Source organism: Trematomus bernacchii, unplaced genomic scaffold (assembly GCF_902827165.1).
Source record: "Trematomus bernacchii unplaced genomic scaffold, fTreBer1.1, whole genome shotgun sequence".
NCBI classification, from domain to species: domain Eukaryota; kingdom Metazoa; phylum Chordata; class Actinopteri; order Perciformes; family Nototheniidae; genus Trematomus; species Trematomus bernacchii.
The window spans coordinates 248,367-266,652 of record NW_022988176.1 but is presented as its reverse complement, the minus strand read 5'-3'; the positions used below and the strand labels follow the sequence as shown (position 1 = coordinate 266,652).

At 39.1% G+C, this 18,286-nt stretch overlaps 6 protein-coding genes across 10 annotated transcripts; 4 read left to right on the top strand and 2 right to left on the bottom strand.

Annotated features, from left to right (window-relative positions):
- Positions 1-976: 976 nt before the first annotated feature.
- LOC117476044 (polyubiquitin-like) lies at positions 977-9,404 on the top strand. 4 transcript variants are annotated; one of them, XR_004555231.1, is made up of 3 exons: positions 977-1,085; positions 1,763-2,467; positions 9,291-9,404. XR_004555231.1 is itself a non-coding variant. In XM_034122396.1 (2 exons), exon 2 carries the CDS (start codon positions 1,775-1,777, stop codon positions 2,291-2,293), a length of 519 nt encoding a protein of 172 aa, XP_033978287.1. In that variant the 5' UTR covers positions 977-1,085; positions 1,763-1,774; the 3' UTR covers positions 2,294-2,505. The 4 variants fall into 4 exon arrangements, 3 of the variants coding, with proteins under 3 accessions (XP_033978287.1, XP_033978289.1, XP_033978288.1); XM_034122396.1 differs by lacking the exon at positions 9,291-9,404 and having other exon boundaries at positions 1,763-2,505; XM_034122398.1 differs by lacking the exons at positions 1,763-2,467; positions 9,291-9,404 and adding an exon at positions 8,588-9,284 and having other exon boundaries at positions 1,020-1,085.
- LOC117476084 (peroxisomal membrane protein 2-like) lies at positions 2,869-4,481 on the bottom strand. The gene is made up of 5 exons (XM_034122457.1): positions 4,468-4,481; positions 4,275-4,388; positions 3,971-4,133; positions 3,078-3,197; positions 2,869-2,980 (listed from the first exon to the last, which is right to left on the bottom strand). Exons 1-5 carry the CDS (start codon positions 4,479-4,481, stop codon positions 2,912-2,914), a joined length of 480 nt encoding a protein of 159 aa, XP_033978348.1. The 3' UTR covers positions 2,869-2,911.
- Positions 4,358-6,300, top strand: LOC117476050 (glutamyl-tRNA(Gln) amidotransferase subunit C, mitochondrial-like). Of its 2 annotated transcripts, none has more exons than XM_034122404.1 (3): positions 4,358-4,841; positions 5,000-5,088; positions 6,180-6,300. In XM_034122404.1, exons 1-3 carry the CDS (start codon positions 4,675-4,677, stop codon positions 6,239-6,241), a joined length of 318 nt encoding a protein of 105 aa, XP_033978295.1. In that variant the 5' UTR covers positions 4,358-4,674; the 3' UTR covers positions 6,242-6,300. The 2 variants fall into 2 exon arrangements, with proteins under 2 accessions (XP_033978295.1, XP_033978294.1); XM_034122403.1 differs by having other exon boundaries at positions 4,985-5,088.
- A 154-nt stretch (positions 9,405-9,558) lies between the features above and the next one.
- LOC117476048 (peroxisomal membrane protein 2-like) lies at positions 9,559-11,101 on the bottom strand. The gene is made up of 4 exons (XM_034122401.1): positions 10,914-11,101; positions 10,613-10,775; positions 9,733-9,845; positions 9,559-9,634 (listed from the first exon to the last, which is right to left on the bottom strand). Exons 1-4 carry the CDS (start codon positions 11,048-11,050, stop codon positions 9,559-9,561), a joined length of 489 nt encoding a protein of 162 aa, XP_033978292.1. The 5' UTR covers positions 11,051-11,101.
- A 227-nt stretch (positions 11,102-11,328) lies between these two features.
- On the top strand, positions 11,329-12,712 carry LOC117476049 (glutamyl-tRNA(Gln) amidotransferase subunit C, mitochondrial-like). The gene is made up of 3 exons (XM_034122402.1): positions 11,329-11,510; positions 11,654-11,757; positions 12,592-12,712. Exons 1-3 carry the CDS (start codon positions 11,344-11,346, stop codon positions 12,651-12,653), a joined length of 333 nt encoding a protein of 110 aa, XP_033978293.1. The 5' UTR covers positions 11,329-11,343; the 3' UTR covers positions 12,654-12,712.
- Positions 12,713-14,435: 1,723 nt separating this feature from the next.
- On the top strand, positions 14,436-16,354 carry LOC117476047 (polyubiquitin-B-like). The gene is made up of 2 exons (XM_034122399.1): positions 14,436-14,556; positions 15,605-16,354. The coding sequence occupies exon 2, from the start codon at positions 15,617-15,619 to the stop codon at positions 16,082-16,084; it is 468 nt and encodes a 155-aa protein (XP_033978290.1). The 5' UTR covers positions 14,436-14,556; positions 15,605-15,616; the 3' UTR covers positions 16,085-16,354.
- The last annotated feature ends 1,932 nt before the right edge of the window (positions 16,355-18,286 follow it).

Here is an 18,286-nt window from a genome sequence, read left to right as displayed (position 1 = left end):
AATGTCAAAGCGTAAGGGAGAAGGAAACCCTGAATGTGTAGTAAAAGACAAGAGACTATTTATTATTTCCAATTGTTAAAACAAATACACCATACAGAAAGAAAAATGTTATCAACAGTTTCCAAAAATACATCTCTGATGCAATAATTACACAAAATAATCTGATTTAATTTCATGCAATTTATCTTAGACAAACTTCCTACAGTTATCGCGTTCACTTTTTGGGTTAACTGTACAGTCTCTTCTTAGTTCAGTACTGTTATTGTTATGGTTTAAACCAGGGGTGTCCAAACTTTGTTCACCGAGGGCCACATACAGAAAAATATACGAAGGGCTGGGCCACTCACTAGAGGTATATCGCCTCATAAGTTCAGTTATAACTTATAAGTTAGCAAAATCAATCAAATGTAGGTCAATGATGCTTGTGAGTGTTAGCAGCTCATCCCTTCAAACAGAAGCCTCAGATTGATTATAATAAGGAGAAATAGGAAGGGTGTATTTCAAGCTTGTTATGTAAATAAGTTATTGGGCTTTTTTCTTATCAAATAAGATATGTTAGAAAATGTTTCCAACTTTAATTGACTGAATTTATTTGAAAAGTGGTCTTATTAACACATGAATACACACTACTGTGTTAATAAGACCACTTGTCCATGTTCCATTATACTTTTTTTTTATTTGCTGAGGGCCGATTCAAAATGGTCCGCGGGCCGTAGTTTGGACACCCCCGGTTTAAACCTATGAAATAACAATACTAAAGAGTCACTTTGAGTTTATCAGGAGTCGTCAGTTTATTCAATTACAGAAAAAAACTTTACGTCAAGGGGAAAGTCCCGGACTACGCCCTCGTGCACTTTACAATGTCCAAAACACTGCAGGTCATTTTTGGAGATTAGAAACCGAAAATGATTGAGGCATGGAAGGGAAAACGAATCTTAAACGAGGGGGCGGGCTCGATCAGCTGGGCAGACTGTATATAAACAGAGGAGAGAAGAAGCCTGCGTCAGCTGCTCCGAGCATCGATTCCTGTCACTGTCTCAAGAAGAGCGACGATCTCTGGAGGATTTTTCTAAACTTATCTCAAGGTACGAAGTTTTCTTTATCAGATCTGTCATGAAATGTACCGTGATACTTTATTCTCTGGGGCAAAACATGTTTTTTCTAGTGGACTTATTTGTATTAATGTATTTAGTGATGTAAAGTATAGAATATATTCACTGTACTTTTTATTTTTTTTAATGAGGGACTTGTAGTTATTTATTTACATGTTTTGCTACTTTGTACTATTAAAGTTCAAAGGTAAATAGTGTACTTTTATTCCACTGCATTTATTTATTACATTTAGTTACCTCGCAGATTTGCATTAATGGTGTGAAATATAACACTTAAATAAGACCTTAGTTACACCTGGATTCAATTAACCAGTTACCCTACAGTATTCACTTTTATTTAATAGGCTGCACCTTTACCAGCTTTGATAACACTTTAATGTATTAATAAAATATAATCAAAAACATGTAACTTGTATTTTTCTGAGATGCGTCAATTTCAAAATAGGCCAATCTGCATAATATGTACTTTTACTTTTGGTACTTTAAGTATATTGTTATGCTAATACTTTTGTACTTTTACTTAAGTAACATTTTGAATGCACGACTTTTACTTGTAAAAGAGTATTCCTACACTCTGGTACTTCTACTTTTAATTAAGTAAACACTCTAAGTTTTTCTTCCACCTCTAAATGTATTTACCTATCTTTCAGGCCACTTTCATCATGGATCTAACCATCAGTCTGATGAATGGGAGCTCCCACATCCTGAGGGTGCACCCGCATGACACAGTGAGCTCTCTGAAAATACTCATCCAGCAGAAACTAGGGTTTTCATGTGAGACCCAGAAGCTGGTCTTTGAGAACGGCTGCAGCACAACTCTCAACAACGAGTCTGCGACCCTCGAGTCCTACGGCCTGCACTCCGGGGCCAGGGTGAACCTGCTGGTGATCACACCGGCCATAATCCAGGTGTTCCTCAAAAACGAGAAGGGGGTAAACACCACGTATGAAATCAAACCGGATGAGACGGTGAGCCACTTCAAGAGCAGGGTGCATGCCAGAGAGCGGGTCCCGGTGGACCAGCAGAGGCTCACCCACGAGAGCAGAGAGATGAACGAGGGGAAACTCTCCGACTACAACGTCCGAGCGCATAGCACCATCTTCCTGATGCTGCGCCTGAGAGGAGGCTGTGGACACTTCCAGTTAAAAGACATTTCTGAACATTCCTTTATTTCATCTTAAAATGAAGATCATTTAGCTTGTATTTTATTTATTTAAATTTAAATTGCTCTCATTAATACATTCCTTGATTAGAAATCATTCCAAAAAGAAAACTTTCTTTGTTTTGGCTTTACAAATATGTTATAAACACGTCTTCATGTTATAATTTTATTATGACACTTCAAATCTGACTACATCAACACTGTTAAAAAGTAATAAAGATCTTAATTTTGCATGTCTGTTCTCATTTCCTGTTCTTTGCTGAATCTTCAGCTCAGGGTTGAGCTGCACTCTGTACAGACCACAACCATACGAAGTAACCAGAAAGGCACACTTTAGCATTGGATTAAAATTGACATGATCAAAATCATAATCGATGTTCACTACAGTATCACATTTCTGTAAGCAGTGCTCTGTAAAATAAACACTTACATGTATTATGTTGTCATTACAAATGTACTAACATACCAAAGCAGTATGTTATAAAGGCTTAAACTCATTGTACAGGTTTCTTAGGTTTATCCAAATAACTGTATGTGAGAATTAGTGTCCATCTTAGAAACAGGTAAAAAGGTAGTAGAGGAAACAGCCGATGTTAAAGCCACAGCTTCCGGTTCAGTGAGGTTAGGTCGGGAAGCTTTATTTCCTCACAGATGCAAGGTAGGCGTACCAAAATAAGGCGACCATGTTGGCAAACAGCACTCGGAACTGAAAGCAAAAACAGACACAGGAAGGGAAGGGGGAAACCATTACAAGTGATTCATCTTTTGTTTGATGACAGGATGCCAATGAATGAAGGGCATACCTCGACAGGCACAAAGTTGATATTGACGAACTGAAAGGGAGTCCACACTTTCCAGTTCATTTTCAAGGCAGTCCAGTAACTTCCTCTCATCTTGCTTTCAAAGTCTCTCCATCCTTTTGCCTGGGAAAAAGATGGGATGGTCATTTAATTTATTTTTCATTTGTCTATATGAAAACTATATAGCATGTGTTTACTACACAATTAACATGAAGACACTGGAACAAATACTGTGGTCAAAATGTAGGTTGAAGCATTGCATGAGTGTTTTAATCATATGTTGAAAAGGGGCAGTCTGCCATTTTAAGATATCAGATTAGTAATGGGAAAGAGAACTGCGAGCATAGCAATGATCTTTTTTGCATAGCAGAGGTCTGTTATATCGAAAAACAGACAGAAGAATGCAGTTGACAATCAGAATCAAGTATTCACAAATCTGTTCACTAATAAATATAATTTTATCTGAGATAATGATCGGTTTGGCCATGTTTTATCAAATTTAGCAAGAGAAGAACAGGTGGGTTCAATGTCAGTTCTGCATGAGTCTGGAGCACAGGTTTTCAATAAAAGACGGGTTTCATGCGGATCTAGGAAGGTCATTTCAGGGGCTTTTTAAAACTGTAAAGACCTTTAATAGGAAGTTCTATTAAACCTGTATAATGCAAACACATTTGATCAAAAAAACTGTTGTGACTAACTGGGCTATTGAAAATATGCTTTCATGTTGCATGACAGGAAGTGTATCCTCCATTTTCTTACTTCAACCATACTAAAACCAATTGCTCCCTCTGCTGCTGCAATTGTGTAGTTCCCACAACGTAATGCCGGAGCATCTCAAATCACTGCAGAGCTCCTTTAATCTGATGGTAAGGGGGACAGTTTCTGAGATGACCTACCTCCAGGATGTTCATAACCAAGTAGAACATCAGCAGAAAGCCCGGGGCAAAAATAAGCCGATCCAGTAGCAGACGTTTGACTATGCAGAGCGGGTCTGTTGTGGGCATCCACACCTCCATCAGCTGGTAGAAGATATGGCTCACTGGACATGTGATAAAAAACCTGAAATACACAGGAACATAGAGGACAGGTAATTTTCCCACAATTGTTGATGCATTTTAGCTCACAATCACAAACCATTACATGTATTTTCCTGTTATTTAGCACATCAACCCTCAATTTTGTTTCCATATAAGGTCTCACCCAAAGGTTGCATATCGAGCAGCTGCAGCCGGGTTGATCTCACCGACCGGGGCTCCACTCTTGATCTTTTTTCTTGCCTCCAAAATCTGAGACAGAAGATTTCCTGAAGCTGATCTACAAGATAATCAGTAGATTAATTGATTATGAAAATAATATTTAGGTGTGGCTTTAGTTTTGAGGGACAAAATCTCACAATATTGTCAGCATTACAAAACTTCAGAGATTACCAGAGGTGGAGTTATTGGGCTTGAGTCATGGCAGTGTGTGCTGATTAGAAATGATTAATGGAGGCAATTACTTTATTCAATGGTTACTAACAGTTAAAGACATTCTTAAAATGTTGTGGAAAGAATGTGTCATGCATACATTTCTTACGCAACACACTTTTAATTGACAGCCTATGCATATCCCTGCCAACCTGGTGGACCAACTGGAGCGACTGGCGTTGGTGGATTTCCGCACCAAACAGGGACTGGCCTGTTTGGAGGAAGCCATCAGATTTGCAGATCAGCTTCATGCTGTTGACACTTCAGGGGTGGAACCAATGGAGTCAGTTCTGGAGGACAGGTAAGGTTCAACCAGTTATGAAAACAGTGTATTTGTATATTGGCCTCCTCATCCCAGCTATATCAAATGAGCCCCAACTGTAGCACAGTTTTAAACTGAGCCGATTGCATGAATATTGTTATGTCTCATCCATGCTCATTCAGGTCATTAAACCTTAGGGAGGATGCAGTGACAGAAGGGGACTGTGCTGAAGAACTGCTTCAGCTCTCTAAACACACTGTTGAAGAATATTTTGTGGCACCACCAGGCGAGAAAATAACCTGAATACATGTATTTTTAAGCATTAGAGGGGATTGAATCATTGGTTTTAAAGGTCACCTATTATGCAAAATCCACTTTTTCATGTCTTTTATACATAAACATGTGTCCCCTCTGTGTAAAGAGATTCTGAAAGTTTCAGGAAAAAAAGATTCTCTCACTTTTTGTCCTGATCCATTTATATAAAAACCTGTCTGAAAATGAGCTGATCAGATTTTGGCCACTTTATGATGTCACAAAGTGACTTTGGCTTGTGTAACCATTAACCAACCCCCCCCCCCCACCTTATCACCTGAATCTCCCCAGAGCACCATTGTGTTCTTTTTAACCAAATATCTCTCAGAGGGGCGTGGGGAGTGGCTCCTTATTTTTCATCTAAAGTAACAGACAGAGAATCAGCACTTTTGAAATACGGCTGAAACCCTCTGTTTCAGCCGTGTTTCAAAAGTGCTGATTCTCTGTCTGGTTTATGGGATGCTGCAATGATCTGTTTGGTATTTGGAGCCAAACACTTCAGAGACATGTTTTGTATATATATCTGAGGCCTATAATATATTGATGAAAAACCGTATAATAGGGGACCTTTAAGAAATCTTAGTTAGGTACAGATCCTCGCAAAAAAGAAATCAGCATGATCAACTTCATATATTATTCAATGACAATAAGATTAATGATGCAATAATCACCATTCCCTCCAACATAGTGAGATATATCACAATTGCAATGAAAGTAAAATTAAACGCAATTACATTTTGTTCTATATTGTTCTGCTCTAGCCCTCAGTGTATACATCGCCCTGTGTATTCACATCTTAACGTCTATACCTGTGCTTCTATCTACAGTTTGTATGTTGGCAACTGTCCCTCTTTTTTTATCCTGTATATCTTTGTGTATTCATTTCACACTGTTCATACTGTTAATACTGTAGGCATCATACCCTGAGCGTTTTGTAATCAATCCGTTTAGTTATTCTCTATATGCTCTGTACATTAATTTAAACTAAAGGATGATGTATCGTTTTCATCCTGTTTGATTGTAATTGTAAATATCCTCAACTGACATTTTTTATTTTTACCACAGGAAATATTCCTCTACCAACGAGGGAGGAAAGGGCCACCATACTGAAACACTCAGAGTTATGATATTTATTACAAATAGTACATTTTGGAAGTTAAATAAAAACCTTAAAGTACTGCATTAAGATGGCTTTATTGTTATTGTTCGGTTTCATTTACACCTGCAGTTTGGTTACTTCTCTTCTTAGTTTCAGTTTCATGTTAGCAACATGGTGAGTCAGCAGTGTTTTGACAACCTGTGTTATGAGGAATTCATGAGGAATGTTGTACAGGGCTTGTGACTTACATTGTGACAATGATTGTCATGTGTCCTGTTTGTATTCAAGTGTTGTTTAACTTTAGTAATAAAACATATTTTCTATCTTTTTGTTTTGTTTTGTTTTAGGTTTACTGTGTGTGGCTAAAAATAGACTCTGACGTATTATTTAGATTTTATCTGATGAAAGGATTTTCCCTTTCCTTTTAAAAACTAGACCTGTCAGTGCATGATATAATCTGTGAATCATCATGTGCCTTAAGGCTTTGATCACCTTAGCTTTACAGGGAGGTTACACCCTTGTGCACTTTACAATGACCAAAACAATGCAGGTCATTTTTGGAGAATAGAAACCGAAAATGATGAAGGCAAACTAATCTTAAGCGAGGGGGCGGGCTCGATCAGCTGGGCAGACTGTATATAAACAGAGGAGAGAAGAAGCCTGCGTCAGCTGCTCCGAGCATCGATTTCTGGAGGATTTTTCTAAACTTATCTCAAGGTATGAAGTTTTCTTTATCAGCACTGTAATGAAATGTACCGTGATACTTTATTGTCTGGGGGAAAAAAAGTTTTTTCTAGTGGACTTATTTGTATTAATGTATTCAGTGATGTAAAGTATAGAACATATTCACTGTACTTTTTTTTTTTTTTAATGAGGGACTTGTAGTTATTTATTTAAATGTTTTGCTACATTGTACTAATAAAGTTTAAAGGTAAATAGTGTACTTTTACCCCACTGCATTTATTTATTACATTTAGTTACCTTGCAGATTTGCATTAATGGTGTGAAATATAATCAGCACTTAAAGGTCCCATGTCATGGCCATTTCTACTGATCATATTTCCATTGTTGAGGTCTACTAGAATAGATTTATATTGTGCAATTTTCCAAACTCACATTGGTTTCTCATACAGCATCTCTGTATAGTATGTGTATTCACTCTCTGTCCTACACGGCTCGTTGTAGCTCCTGACCCCCCCCCCCCTCCCTGTGAGCCCACTGTGCTCTGATTGGTCAGTTCGCCCACTCTGTTCTGATGAGTCCACCACCGTTACAGCGGAACATCAGTGATTACAGTATGTGTTACAATGGCGTTTGTTAGCAACCAGAAAATGACACCAGTAATGACAAACAGATGAGAATGCTGCGTGGGGTCTGGGTGCCGTGTTGACGGGACGTTGCGAGGCTCGCTGCTGCGAGGAGCGGACAGTATGAGCTGGCTTACGGCCCGTCCACACGGTGGCGTGCTTTGAAGCTTCAACGCTTCTGCCCAATCACCTTGAATGGGGTGACGTCACGCTTTGCCGAACTGCATTGTGGTTCCGTCGCTTCGTTTTGCTCGCGTTGCTCGCTTCAAAAGTTGAGCAATGTCCGAGGCTCCACTAGCATCCCCCCCCCGCACCCCCAAACGCACCGCACCAACAGTGTAAGCGCGCCACAGTTTCGCCGCTGTGAGGCTCCACTAGCACTCCCCCCCCCCCCAGCGCGTCACAGTTTCGCCGCTGAGAGAGTGTGTGTGTGTGTGTGTGAGGAGCTCCACGGATTGGTCCATTTGGACCAATGGGTCCATTTTGGTATGGTCACGTCACTGTACCCAGGAAGAAAACAATGGAAAAAGAGAAATCTCCAACGAGGCGTTCTGGGGCAGCATAGACAGGTCTTTTCTGTGTTAGAGTTTTACTCGCTACAGGGTGTACTTTGAGGGTTTTTGACTCTGCAGACCGTTCACATGCATAAAAACCTTCATAACACACAAGGGGACGGGTAATCACCAGAAAAGCATGACATGGGCCCTTTAAATAAGACTTTAGTTACACCTGGATTAAATTAACCAGTTACCCTACACTGCAGTATTCACTTTTGTTTAATAGGCTGAACCTTTACCAGCTTGATAACACTTTAATGTATCAATAAAATATAATCAAAACATGTAACTTATATTATTCTGAAGGCCAATCTGCATAATGAGTACTTTTACTTTTGATACTTTAAGTATATTGTTATGCTAATACTTTGTACTTTTATTTGCGTAACGTTTTGAATGCAGGACTTTTACTTTTAAAAAAGTATTCCTACCCTCTGGTACTTCTACTTTTAATTAAGTACACACTCTTAGTTTTTCTTCCACCTCTGAATGTATTTACCTATCTTTCAGGCCACGTTCATCATGGATCTAATCATCACTCTGGTGGGGAGCTCCCACACCCTGAGGGTGAACCCGCATGACACAGTGAGCTCTCTGAAAATACTCATCCAGCAGAAACTAGGGATTGCATGCGAGTCCCAGAAGCTGGTCTTTGTGAACGGCTGCAGCACAACTCTCGAAGACGACTCTGCGACCCTCGAGTCCTACGGCCTGCACTCCGGGGCCAGGGTGACCCTGCTGGTGACCACACCAGCCATAATCCAGGTGTTCCTGAAAAACGTGAAGGGGGTAAGCTCCACGTATGACATCAAACCGGATGAGACGGTGAACCACTTCAAGAGCAGGGTGCATGCCAGAGAGCGGGTCCCGGTGGACCAGCAGAGGCTCACCCACGAGAGCAGAGAGATGAACGAGGGGAAACTCTCCGACTACAACGTCCGAGCGCATAGCAACATCTCCCTGAGCCTTCGCCTGCGAGGAGGCTGAGGACACTTCCAGTTAAAAGAAACTTCTGAACATTCCTTTATTTCATCTTAAAATGAAGATCATTTAGCTTATATTTTTATTTATTTAAATTTAAATTGCACTCATTAATACATTCCTCGATTAGAAATCATTCCAAAAAGAAAACTTTCTTTGTTTTGGCTTTACAAATATGTTATAAACACGTCTTCATGTTATAATTTTATCATGACACTTCAAATCTGACTACATCAAATGTACACTGTTAAAAAATAATAAAGATCTTAATTTTGCATGTCTGTTCTCATTTCCTGTTCTTTGCTGAATCTTCAGCTCAGGGTTGAGCTGCACTCTGTACAGACCACAACCATACGAAGTATGTACAGGTTTCTTAGGTTTATCCAAATAACTGTATGTGAGAATTAGTGTCCATTTTAGAAACAGGTCAAAAGGTAGTAGAGGAAACAGCCCGATGTTAAAAACACAGCTTCCGGTTCAGTGAGGTTAGGTCGGAAGCTTTATTTCCTCACAGATGCAAGGTAGGCGTACCAAAATAAGGCGACCATGTTGACAAACAGCACTCGGAACTGAAAGCAAAAACAGAGACAGGAATGGAAGGGGGAAACCATTACAAATGAATCATCTTTTGTTTGATGACAGGATGCCAATGAATGAAGGGCATACCTCGATAAGGCACAAAGTTGATATTGACGAACTGAAAGGGAGTCCACACTTTCCAGTTCATTTTCAAGGCAGTCCAGTAACTTCCTCTCATCTTGCTTTCAAAGTCTCTCCATCCTTTTGCCTGGGAAAAAGATGGGATGGTCATTTAATTTATTTTTCATTTGTCTATATGAAAACTATATAGCATGTGTTTACTACACAATTAACGTGAAGACACTGGAACAAATACTGTGGTCAAAATGTAGGATGAAGCATTGCATGAGTGTTTTAATCATATGTTAAAAGGGGCAGTTTGCCATTTTAAGATATCAGATTAGTAATGGGAAAGAGAACTGCGAGCATAGCAATGATCTTTTTTGCATAGCAGAGGTCTGTTGTATAGAAAAACAGACAGAAGAATGCAGTTGACAATCAAAATCAAGTATTCACAAATCTGTTCACTAATAAATATAATTGTATCTGAGATAATGATCGGTTTGGCCATGTTTTATCAAATTTAGCAAGAGAAGAACAGGTGGGTTCAATGTCAGTTCTGCATGAGTCTGGAGCACAGGTTTTCAATAAAAGACGGGTTTCATGTGGATCTAGGAAGGTCATTTCAGGGGCTTTTTAAAACTGTAAAGACCTTTAATAGGAAGTTCTATTAAACCTGTATAATGCAAACACATTTGAACAAAAAAACTGTTGTGACTAACTGGGTTATTGAAAATATGCTTTCATGTTGCATGACAGGAAGTGTATCCTTAATTCTTTTCCTTCAACCATACTAAAACCAATTGCTCCCTCTGCTGCTGCAATTTTGTAGTTCCCACAATTTAATGCAATCTCAAATCACTACAGAGCTCCTTTAATCTGAGGGTAAGGGGGACAGTTTCTGAGATGACCTACCTCCAGGATGTTCATAACAAAGTAGAAAATCAGCAGAAAGCCAGGGGCAAAAATAAGCCGATCCAGTAGCAGACGTTTGACTATGCAGAGTGGGTCTGTTGTGGGCATCCACACCTCCATCAGCTGGTAGAAGATATGGCTCACTGGTCCTGTGATAAGAAACCTGAAATACATAGGAACATAGACAGGTAATTTTCCAACAATTGGTGATGCATTTTAGCTCACAATCACAAACCATTACATGTATTTTCCTGTTATTTAGCACATCAACCCTCAATTTTGTTTCCATATAAGGTCTCACCCAAAGGTTGCATATCGTGCAGTCGCAGCCGGGTCGATCTCACCGACCGGGGCTCCACTCTTGATCTTTTTTCTTGCCTCCAAAATCTGAGACAGAAGATGTCCTAAAGGTGAGCTCTGACATTCTACAGAGAACATAATAAATCTACAAGATAATCAGTGGATTAATTGATTATGAAAATAATATTTAGGTGTGGCTTTAGTTTTGAGGGACAAAATCTCACAATATTGTCAGCATTACAAAACTTCAGAGATTAACAGAGGTGCAGTTATTGGGCTTTAGTCATCGCAGTGTGTGCTGATTAGAAATGATTAATGGAGGCAATTACTTTATTCAATGGTTACTAACAGTTAAAGACATTCTTAAAATGTTCGGGAAAGAATGTGTCATGCATACATTTCTTACGCAACACACTTTTAATTGACAGCCTATGCATATCACTGCCAACCTGGTGGACCAACTGGAGCGACTGGCGCTGGTGGATTTCCGCACCAAACAGGGACTGGCCTGTTTGGAGGAAGCCATCAGATTTGCAGATCAGCTTCATGCTGTTGACACTTCAGGGGTGGAACCAATGGATTCAGTTCTGGAGGACAGGTAAGGTTCAACCAGTTATGAAAACAGTGTATTTGTATATTGGCCTCCTCATCCCTGCTATATCAAATGAGCCCCAACTGCAGCACAGTTTTAAACTGAGCCGATTGCATAAATATTGTTATGTCTCATCCATGCTCATTCAGGTCATTAAACCTTAGGGAGGATGCAGTGACAGAAGGGGACTGTGCTCAAGAACTGCTTCAGCTCTCCAAACACACCGTTGAGGAATATTTTGTGGCACCACCAGGTGAGAATAAACCTGAATACATGTATTTTTAAACATTAGAGCGGATTGTATCATTGGTTTTAAATAATATGGTATATGGGAATGAAATTGAACAAGGCCTCATTGGTTGCTGATGTACTTCTGCCTCTCTACACTTGCCTGCACTATATGCTCTTCCCATATATTTGTACTACTGGCTTCTCTATGGCTGAATAGCAATTCAGAGTTTTTTCCAAATATTAATATGGACTAGTGCAATATCCAAATCGCACAAGGCACAATATTTGATGAGGTTAAATGTGTGTAAAGATACCATTTTCTAATAGGCAGTGTTGTGATTCACAAACCAGATTCTAAAGACTTAAGAAATCTTAGTTAGGTACAGATCCTCGCAAAAGAAATCAGCATGATCAATTTCATATATTATTCAATGAAAATAAGATTAATGATGCAATAATCACCATTCCCTCCAACATAGTGAGATATATCACAATTGCAATGAGAGTCAAATTAAACGCAATGACATTTTTTTCTATATTGTTCTGCTCTAGCCCTCAGTGTATACATCTCCCTGTGTATTCACATCTTAACGTCTATACCTGTGCTTCTATCTACAGTTTGTATGTTGGCAACTGTCCCTCTTTTTTTATCCTGTATATCTTGGTGTATTCATTTCACACTGTTCATACTGTTAATACTGTAGGCATCATACCCTGAGCGTTTTGTAATCAATCCGTTTAGTTATTCTCTATATGCTCTGTACATTAATTTAAACTAAAGGATGATGTATAGTTTTCATCCTGTTTGATTGTAATTGTAAATATACTTAACTGACATTTATTTTTTTCACCACAGGAAATATTCCTCTACCAACGAGGGAGGAAAGGGCCACCATACTGAAACACTCAGAGTTATGATATTTATTACAAATAGTACATTTTGGAAGTTAAATAAAAACCTTAAAGTACTGCATTAAGATTGTGTTATTGTTATTGTTCAGTTTCATTTACACCTGCAGTTTGGTTACTTCTCTTCTTAGTTTCAGTTTCATGTTATTAACATGGTGAGTCAGCAGTGTTTGGACAACCTGTGTTATGAGGACATTGATAAGGAATGTTGCACAGGGCTTGTGACTTACATTGTGACAATGATTGTCATGTGTCCTGTTTTGTTTGTTTTAGGTTTACTGTGTGTGGCTAATAATAGACTCTGACGTGTTATTTAGATTTTATCTGATGAAAGGATTTTCCCTTTCCTTTTAAAAACTAGACCTGTCAGTGCATGATATCATCTGTGAATCATAAACGTGCCTTAAGGCTCTGATCCAATCACTTGTTGTATATAGACTCTTATTGCACTATTACCTATTTTTTTTGTTTGTATTACTTGCACTACTTTTTCAGTTTTTTCTGTTTTATTGTGTTGCACTGTTGGAGGAGCCTGTGACCTAAGATTTTCATCGACATAACTACACTGTAGCTATGTACGTATGACAAATTTAAGCCTTGAACCTTGATCCCCAGGTGGGGGTCACCTGAGCTTTACAGGGGGGTTGTGAGGCCTTAATTTATGGTGTAAAAAAACGTTTTAGTCTGTATTATTATTTAAGATACAAACTAATTATCACAGGAGGAGGGCCAGGTAAAGACCTGAATGAACAGAGCGTTCCCTCTATGCTGAACAGTCGTCCTGCATTAGTAAAGTATAAAGTTAGAAAAACCAAAGAGATAACAGAACAATGTCAATGCGTAAGGGAGAAGGAAACCCTGAATGTGTAGTAAAAGAGAAGAGACTATTTATTATTTCCAATTGTTAAAACAAATACACCATACAGAAAGAAAAATGTTATCAACAGTTTCCAAAAATACATCTCTGATGCAATAATTACACAAAATAATCTTCTTTAATTTCATGCAATTTATCTTAGACAAACTTCCTACAGTTATCGCGTTCACTTTTTGGGTTAACTGTACAGTCTAGTCTTAATTCAGTACTGTTATTGTTATGGTTTAAACCAGGGGTGTCCAAACTTTTTTCACCGAGGGCCACATACAGAAAAATATACGAAGGGCTGGGCCACTCACTAGAGGTATATCGCCTCATAAGTTCAGTTATAACTTATAAGTTAGCAAAATCAATCAAATGTAGGTCAATTATGCTTGTGAGTGTTAGCAGCTCATCCCTTCAAACAGAAGCCTCAGATTGCCTAATAAGGAGAAATAGGAAGGGTGTATTTCAAGCTTGTTATGTAAATAGGTTATTGGGCTTTTTTCTTATCAAATAAGATATGTTAGAAAATGTTTCCAACTTTAATTGACTGAATTTATTTGAAAAGTGGTCTTAACACATGAATACGACTGTGTTATTAAGACCACTTGTCCATGTTCCATTATACTTTTTTTTTATTTGCTGAGGGCCGATTCAAAATGGTCCGCGGGCCGTAGTTTGGACACTCCCGGTTTAAACCTATGAAATAACAATACTAAAGACTAAAGAGTCACTTTGAGTTTATCAGGAGTCGTCAGTTTATTCAATTACAGAAAAAAACTTTACGTCAAGGGGAAAGTCCCGGACTACGCCCTCGTGCACTTTACAATGTCCAAAACACTGCAGGTCATTTTTGGAGATTAGAAACCGAAAATGATTGAGGCATGGAAGGGAAAACGAATCTTAAACGAGGGGGCGGGCTCGATCAGCTGGGCAGACTGTATATAAACAGAGGAGAGAAGAAGCCTGCGTCAGCTGCTCCGAGCATCGATTCCTGTCACTGTCTAAAGAAGAGCGACGATTTCTGGAGGATTTTTCTAAATTTATCTCAAGGTACGAAGTTTTCTTTATCAGATCTGTCATGAAATGTAGCGTGATACTTTATTCTCTGGGGCAAAACATGTTTTTTCTAGTGGACTTATTTGTATTAATGTATTTAGTGATGTAAAGTATAGAATATATTCACTGTACTTATTTACATGTTTTGCTACTTTGTAGCCCTACTAATAAAGTTCCAAGGTAAATAGTGTACTTTTATTCCACTGCATTTATTTATTACATTTAGTTACCTCGCAGATTTGCATTAATGGTGTGAAATATAATCAACACTTAAGTAAGACCTTAGTTACACCTGGATTCAATTAACCAGTTACTCTACAGCAGGGGTGTCAAACTCAATTTCATCACGGGCCACATTAACATTATGGTTGCACTCAAAGGGCCGGTTGTAACTATATAAATATACATATATAAATATATAATATATATATAATGTATTATATTACATTATTGCCTCTGAATTGGATTATTGTCGGATAGGATAATAACTTAGTAATTAACTACGTCTGAAAGCAGAAGTCCAGGGCAAATAATTGCAAGTCTCTTCAGTGCGCATGTCACAAAACGAGATGCATTGTGGGACATGTAGTTTATGGGCAACCTGCTTCTGTAAAGTGTTATGTAACCGTAAAATAAACATTATATTCTTTGCAAGCTCTTGCGGGCCACATGAAATGAAGTCGCGGGCCAGATTTGGCCCCGGGCCTTGAGTTTGACACCCCTGCTCTACAGCATTCACTTTTATTTAATAGGCTGCACCTTTACCAGCTTTGATAACACTTTAATGTATTAATAAAATATAATCAAAAACATGTAAGTTGTATTTTTCTGAAATAGGCCAATCTGCATAATATGTACTTTTACTTTTGGTACTTTAAGTATATTGTTATGCTAATACTTTTGTACTTTTACTTGAGTAACATTTTGAATGCACGACTTTTACTTGTAAAAGAGTATTCCTACACTCTGGTACTTCTACTTTTAATTAAGTAAACACTCTAAGTTTTTCTTCCATCTCTAAATGTATTTACCTATCTTTCAGGCCACTTTCATCATGGATCTAACAATCAGTCTGATGAATGGGAGCTCCCACATCCTGAGGGTGCACCCGCATGACACAGTGAGCTCTCTGAAAATACTCATCCAGCAGAAACTAGGGATTGCATGTGAGTCCCAGAAGCTGGTCTTTGAGAACGGCTGCAGCACAACTCTCAACGACGACTCTGCGACCCTCGAGTCCTACGGCCTGCACTCCGGGGCCAGGGTGAACCTGCTGGTGACCACACCGGCCATAATCCAGGTGTTCCTCAAAAACGAGAAGGGGGTAAACACCACGTATGAAATCAAACCGGATGAGACAGTGAGCCACTTCAAGAGCAGGGTGCATGCCAGAGAGCGGGTCCCAGTGGACCAGCAGAGGCTCACCCACGAGAGCAGAGAGATGAACGAGGGGAAACTCTCCGACTACAACGTCCGAGCGCATAGCACCATCTTCCTGATGCTGCGCCTGAGAGGAGGCTGAGGACACTTCCAGTTAAAAGACATTTCTGAACATTCCGTTATTTCATCTTAAAATGAAGATCATTTAGCTTGTATTTTATTTATTTAAATTGAAATTGCACTCATTAATACATTCCTCGATTAGAAATCATTCCAAAAAGAAAACTTTCTTTGTTTTGGCTTTACAAATATGTTATAAACACGTCTTCATGTTATAATTTTATTATGACACTTCAAATCTGACTACATCAAATGTACACTGTTAAAAAATAATAAAGATCTTAATCTTGCATGTCTGTTCTCATTTCCTGTTCTTTGCTGAATCTTCAGCTCAGGGTTGAGCTGCACTCTGTACAGACAACCATACGAAGTAACCAGAAAGGCACACTTTAGCATTGGATTAAAATTGACATTATGATCAAAATCATAATCAATGTTCACTACAGTATCACATTTCTGTAAGCAGTGCTCTGTAAAAAAAAACACTTACAGTACATGTATTATGTTGTCATTACAAATGTACTTACATACCAAAGCACTGCAGTATGTTATAAAGGCTTAAACTCATTGTACAGGTTTCTTAGGTGTATCCAAATAACTGTATGTGAGAATTAGTGTCCATCTTAGAAACAGGTCAAAAGGTAGTAGAGGAAACAGCCCGATGTTAAAGCCACAGCTTCAGTGAGGTTAGGTCGGGAAGCTATATTTCCTCTCAGATGCAAGGTAGGCGTACCAAAAGGCGACCATGTTGGCAAACAACACTCGGAACTGAAAGCAAAAACAGAGACAGGAAGGGAAGGGGGAAACCATTACAAGTGATTCATCTTTTGTTTGATGACAGGATGCCAATGAATGAAGGGCATACCTCGATAAGGCACAAAGTTGATATTGACGAACTGAAAGGGAGTCCACACTTTCCAGTTCATTTTCAAGGCAGTCCAGTAACTTCCTCTCATCTTGCTTTCAAAGTCTCTCCATCCTTTTGCCTGGGAAAAAAGATGGTATGGTAATTTAATTTATTTTTCATTTGTCTATATGAAAACTATATAGCATGTGTTTACTACACAATTAACATGGAGACACTGGACCAAATACTGTGGTCAAAATGTAGGTTGAAGCATTGCATGAGTGTTTTAATCATATGTTAAAAGGGGCAGTTTGCCATTTTAAGATATCAGATTAGTAATGGGAAAGAGAACTGCGAGCATAGCAATGATCTGTTTTGCATAGCAGAGGTCTGTTGTATAGAAAAACAGACAGAAGAATGCAGTTGACAATCAGAATCAAGTATTCACAAATCTGTTCACTAATAAATATAATTTTATCTGAGATAATGATCGGTTTGGCCATGTTTTATCAAATTTAGCAAGAGAAGAACAATGTCCAATGTCAGTTCTGCATGAGTCTGGAGCACAGGTTTTCAATAAAAGACGGGTTTGATCCGGATCTAGGAAGGTCATTTCAGGGGCTTTTAAAATCTCTGATTTTTAAAACTGTAAAGACCTTTAATAGGAAGTTCTATTAAACCTGTATAATGCAAACAAATTTGAACAAAAAAAAATATGCTTTCATGTTGCATGATAGGAAGTGTATCCTCAATTTTTTTCCTTCATCCATACTAAAACCAATTGCTCCCTCTGCTGCTGCAATTGTGTAGTTCCCAAAACTTAAAGGGGACCTATCATGCAAAATGCACTTTTGTACGTCTTTTATACATGAATATGTGTCCCCGGTGTTCCAGGGAACTCACCAAGTGTCAGAAAACACAACCCTCTCTATTTTCCTCCATACCCAAATCTCTAAAAAAGGTGCTGCAACGGATCTGATAAAAACTGATCGAGATTTGAACACTGTCCTGACGTCAGGACGGTGGCGCTACGGCTATTGGGCCAACTCTCCACCTATCAGGGGAATGTGGGGTTGGGCCACGGCCGGCCATTGCCGCTCGAAAGCGCTGGAGACGCTGTAGTACATATGCCAGGCCTGTAAGTGGCGCTGTAGTCTGCCACAAAAGCAGTGAAGAAGACTGGTTACCATGGTTACCCTTCTGTTTATTCTCCGCTGTGGCTTTTTTTCTCCCTCCCCGAGGCAAGCGTTTGCTCCCGCTGCAATGCAATCCCTCCCCGTCGAGGCAAGCACTGTAATTCTCTCCGGTTAGTCCACCAGCAGATGACAAACACCCACCTCTCCGCCTCTTCCAAGGAACGAGGGGACTGTGCGGCAG

What these genes read in the sequence shown, in the direction of transcription:
- LOC117476044 (XM_034122396.1), top strand. Translation starts at nt 1,775, where the DNA reads ATGGATCTAACCATCAGTCTGATGAATGGGAGCTCCCACATCCTGAGG.
- LOC117476084 (XM_034122457.1), bottom strand. An exon ending in GCTCGATATGCAACCTTTGG is followed by an intron (nt 4,134 to 4,274) that starts GTGAGACCTTAT and finishes TGTGTATTTCAG; the next exon opens with GTTTTTTATCACATGTCCAG. An exon ending in TCAACTTTGTGCCTGTCGAG is followed by an intron (nt 2,981 to 3,077) that starts GTATGCCCTTCA and finishes TTTTGCTTTCAG; the next exon opens with TTCCGAGTGCTGTTTGCCAA.
- LOC117476050 (XM_034122403.1), top strand. Translation starts at nt 4,675, where the DNA reads ATGCATATCCCTGCCAACCTGGTGGACCAACTGGAGCGACTGGCGTTG. An exon ending in GAGTCAGTTCTGGAGGACAG is followed by an intron (nt 4,842 to 4,984) that starts GTAAGGTTCAAC and finishes ATGCTCATTCAG; the next exon opens with GTCATTAAACCTTAGGGAGG. An exon ending in ATATTTTGTGGCACCACCAG is followed by an intron (nt 5,089 to 6,179) that starts GCGAGAAAATAA and finishes TTTTTACCACAG; the next exon opens with GAAATATTCCTCTACCAACG.
- LOC117476048 (XM_034122401.1), bottom strand. Translation starts at nt 11,050, where the DNA reads ATGTTCTCTGTAGAATGTCAGAGCTCACCTTTAGGACATCTTCTGTCT. An exon ending in GCACGATATGCAACCTTTGG is followed by an intron (nt 10,776 to 10,913) that starts GTGAGACCTTAT and finishes TATGTATTTCAG; the next exon opens with GTTTCTTATCACAGGACCAG. An exon ending in GTCAATATCAACTTTGTGCC is followed by an intron (nt 9,635 to 9,732) that starts TTATCGAGGTAT and finishes TCTCTGTTTTTG; the next exon opens with CTTTCAGTTCCGAGTGCTGT.
- LOC117476049 (XM_034122402.1), top strand. Translation starts at nt 11,344, where the DNA reads ATGCATATCACTGCCAACCTGGTGGACCAACTGGAGCGACTGGCGCTG. An exon ending in GATTCAGTTCTGGAGGACAG is followed by an intron (nt 11,511 to 11,653) that starts GTAAGGTTCAAC and finishes ATGCTCATTCAG; the next exon opens with GTCATTAAACCTTAGGGAGG. An exon ending in ATATTTTGTGGCACCACCAG is followed by an intron (nt 11,758 to 12,591) that starts GTGAGAATAAAC and finishes TTTTCACCACAG; the next exon opens with GAAATATTCCTCTACCAACG.
- LOC117476047 (XM_034122399.1), top strand. Translation starts at nt 15,617, where the DNA reads ATGGATCTAACAATCAGTCTGATGAATGGGAGCTCCCACATCCTGAGG.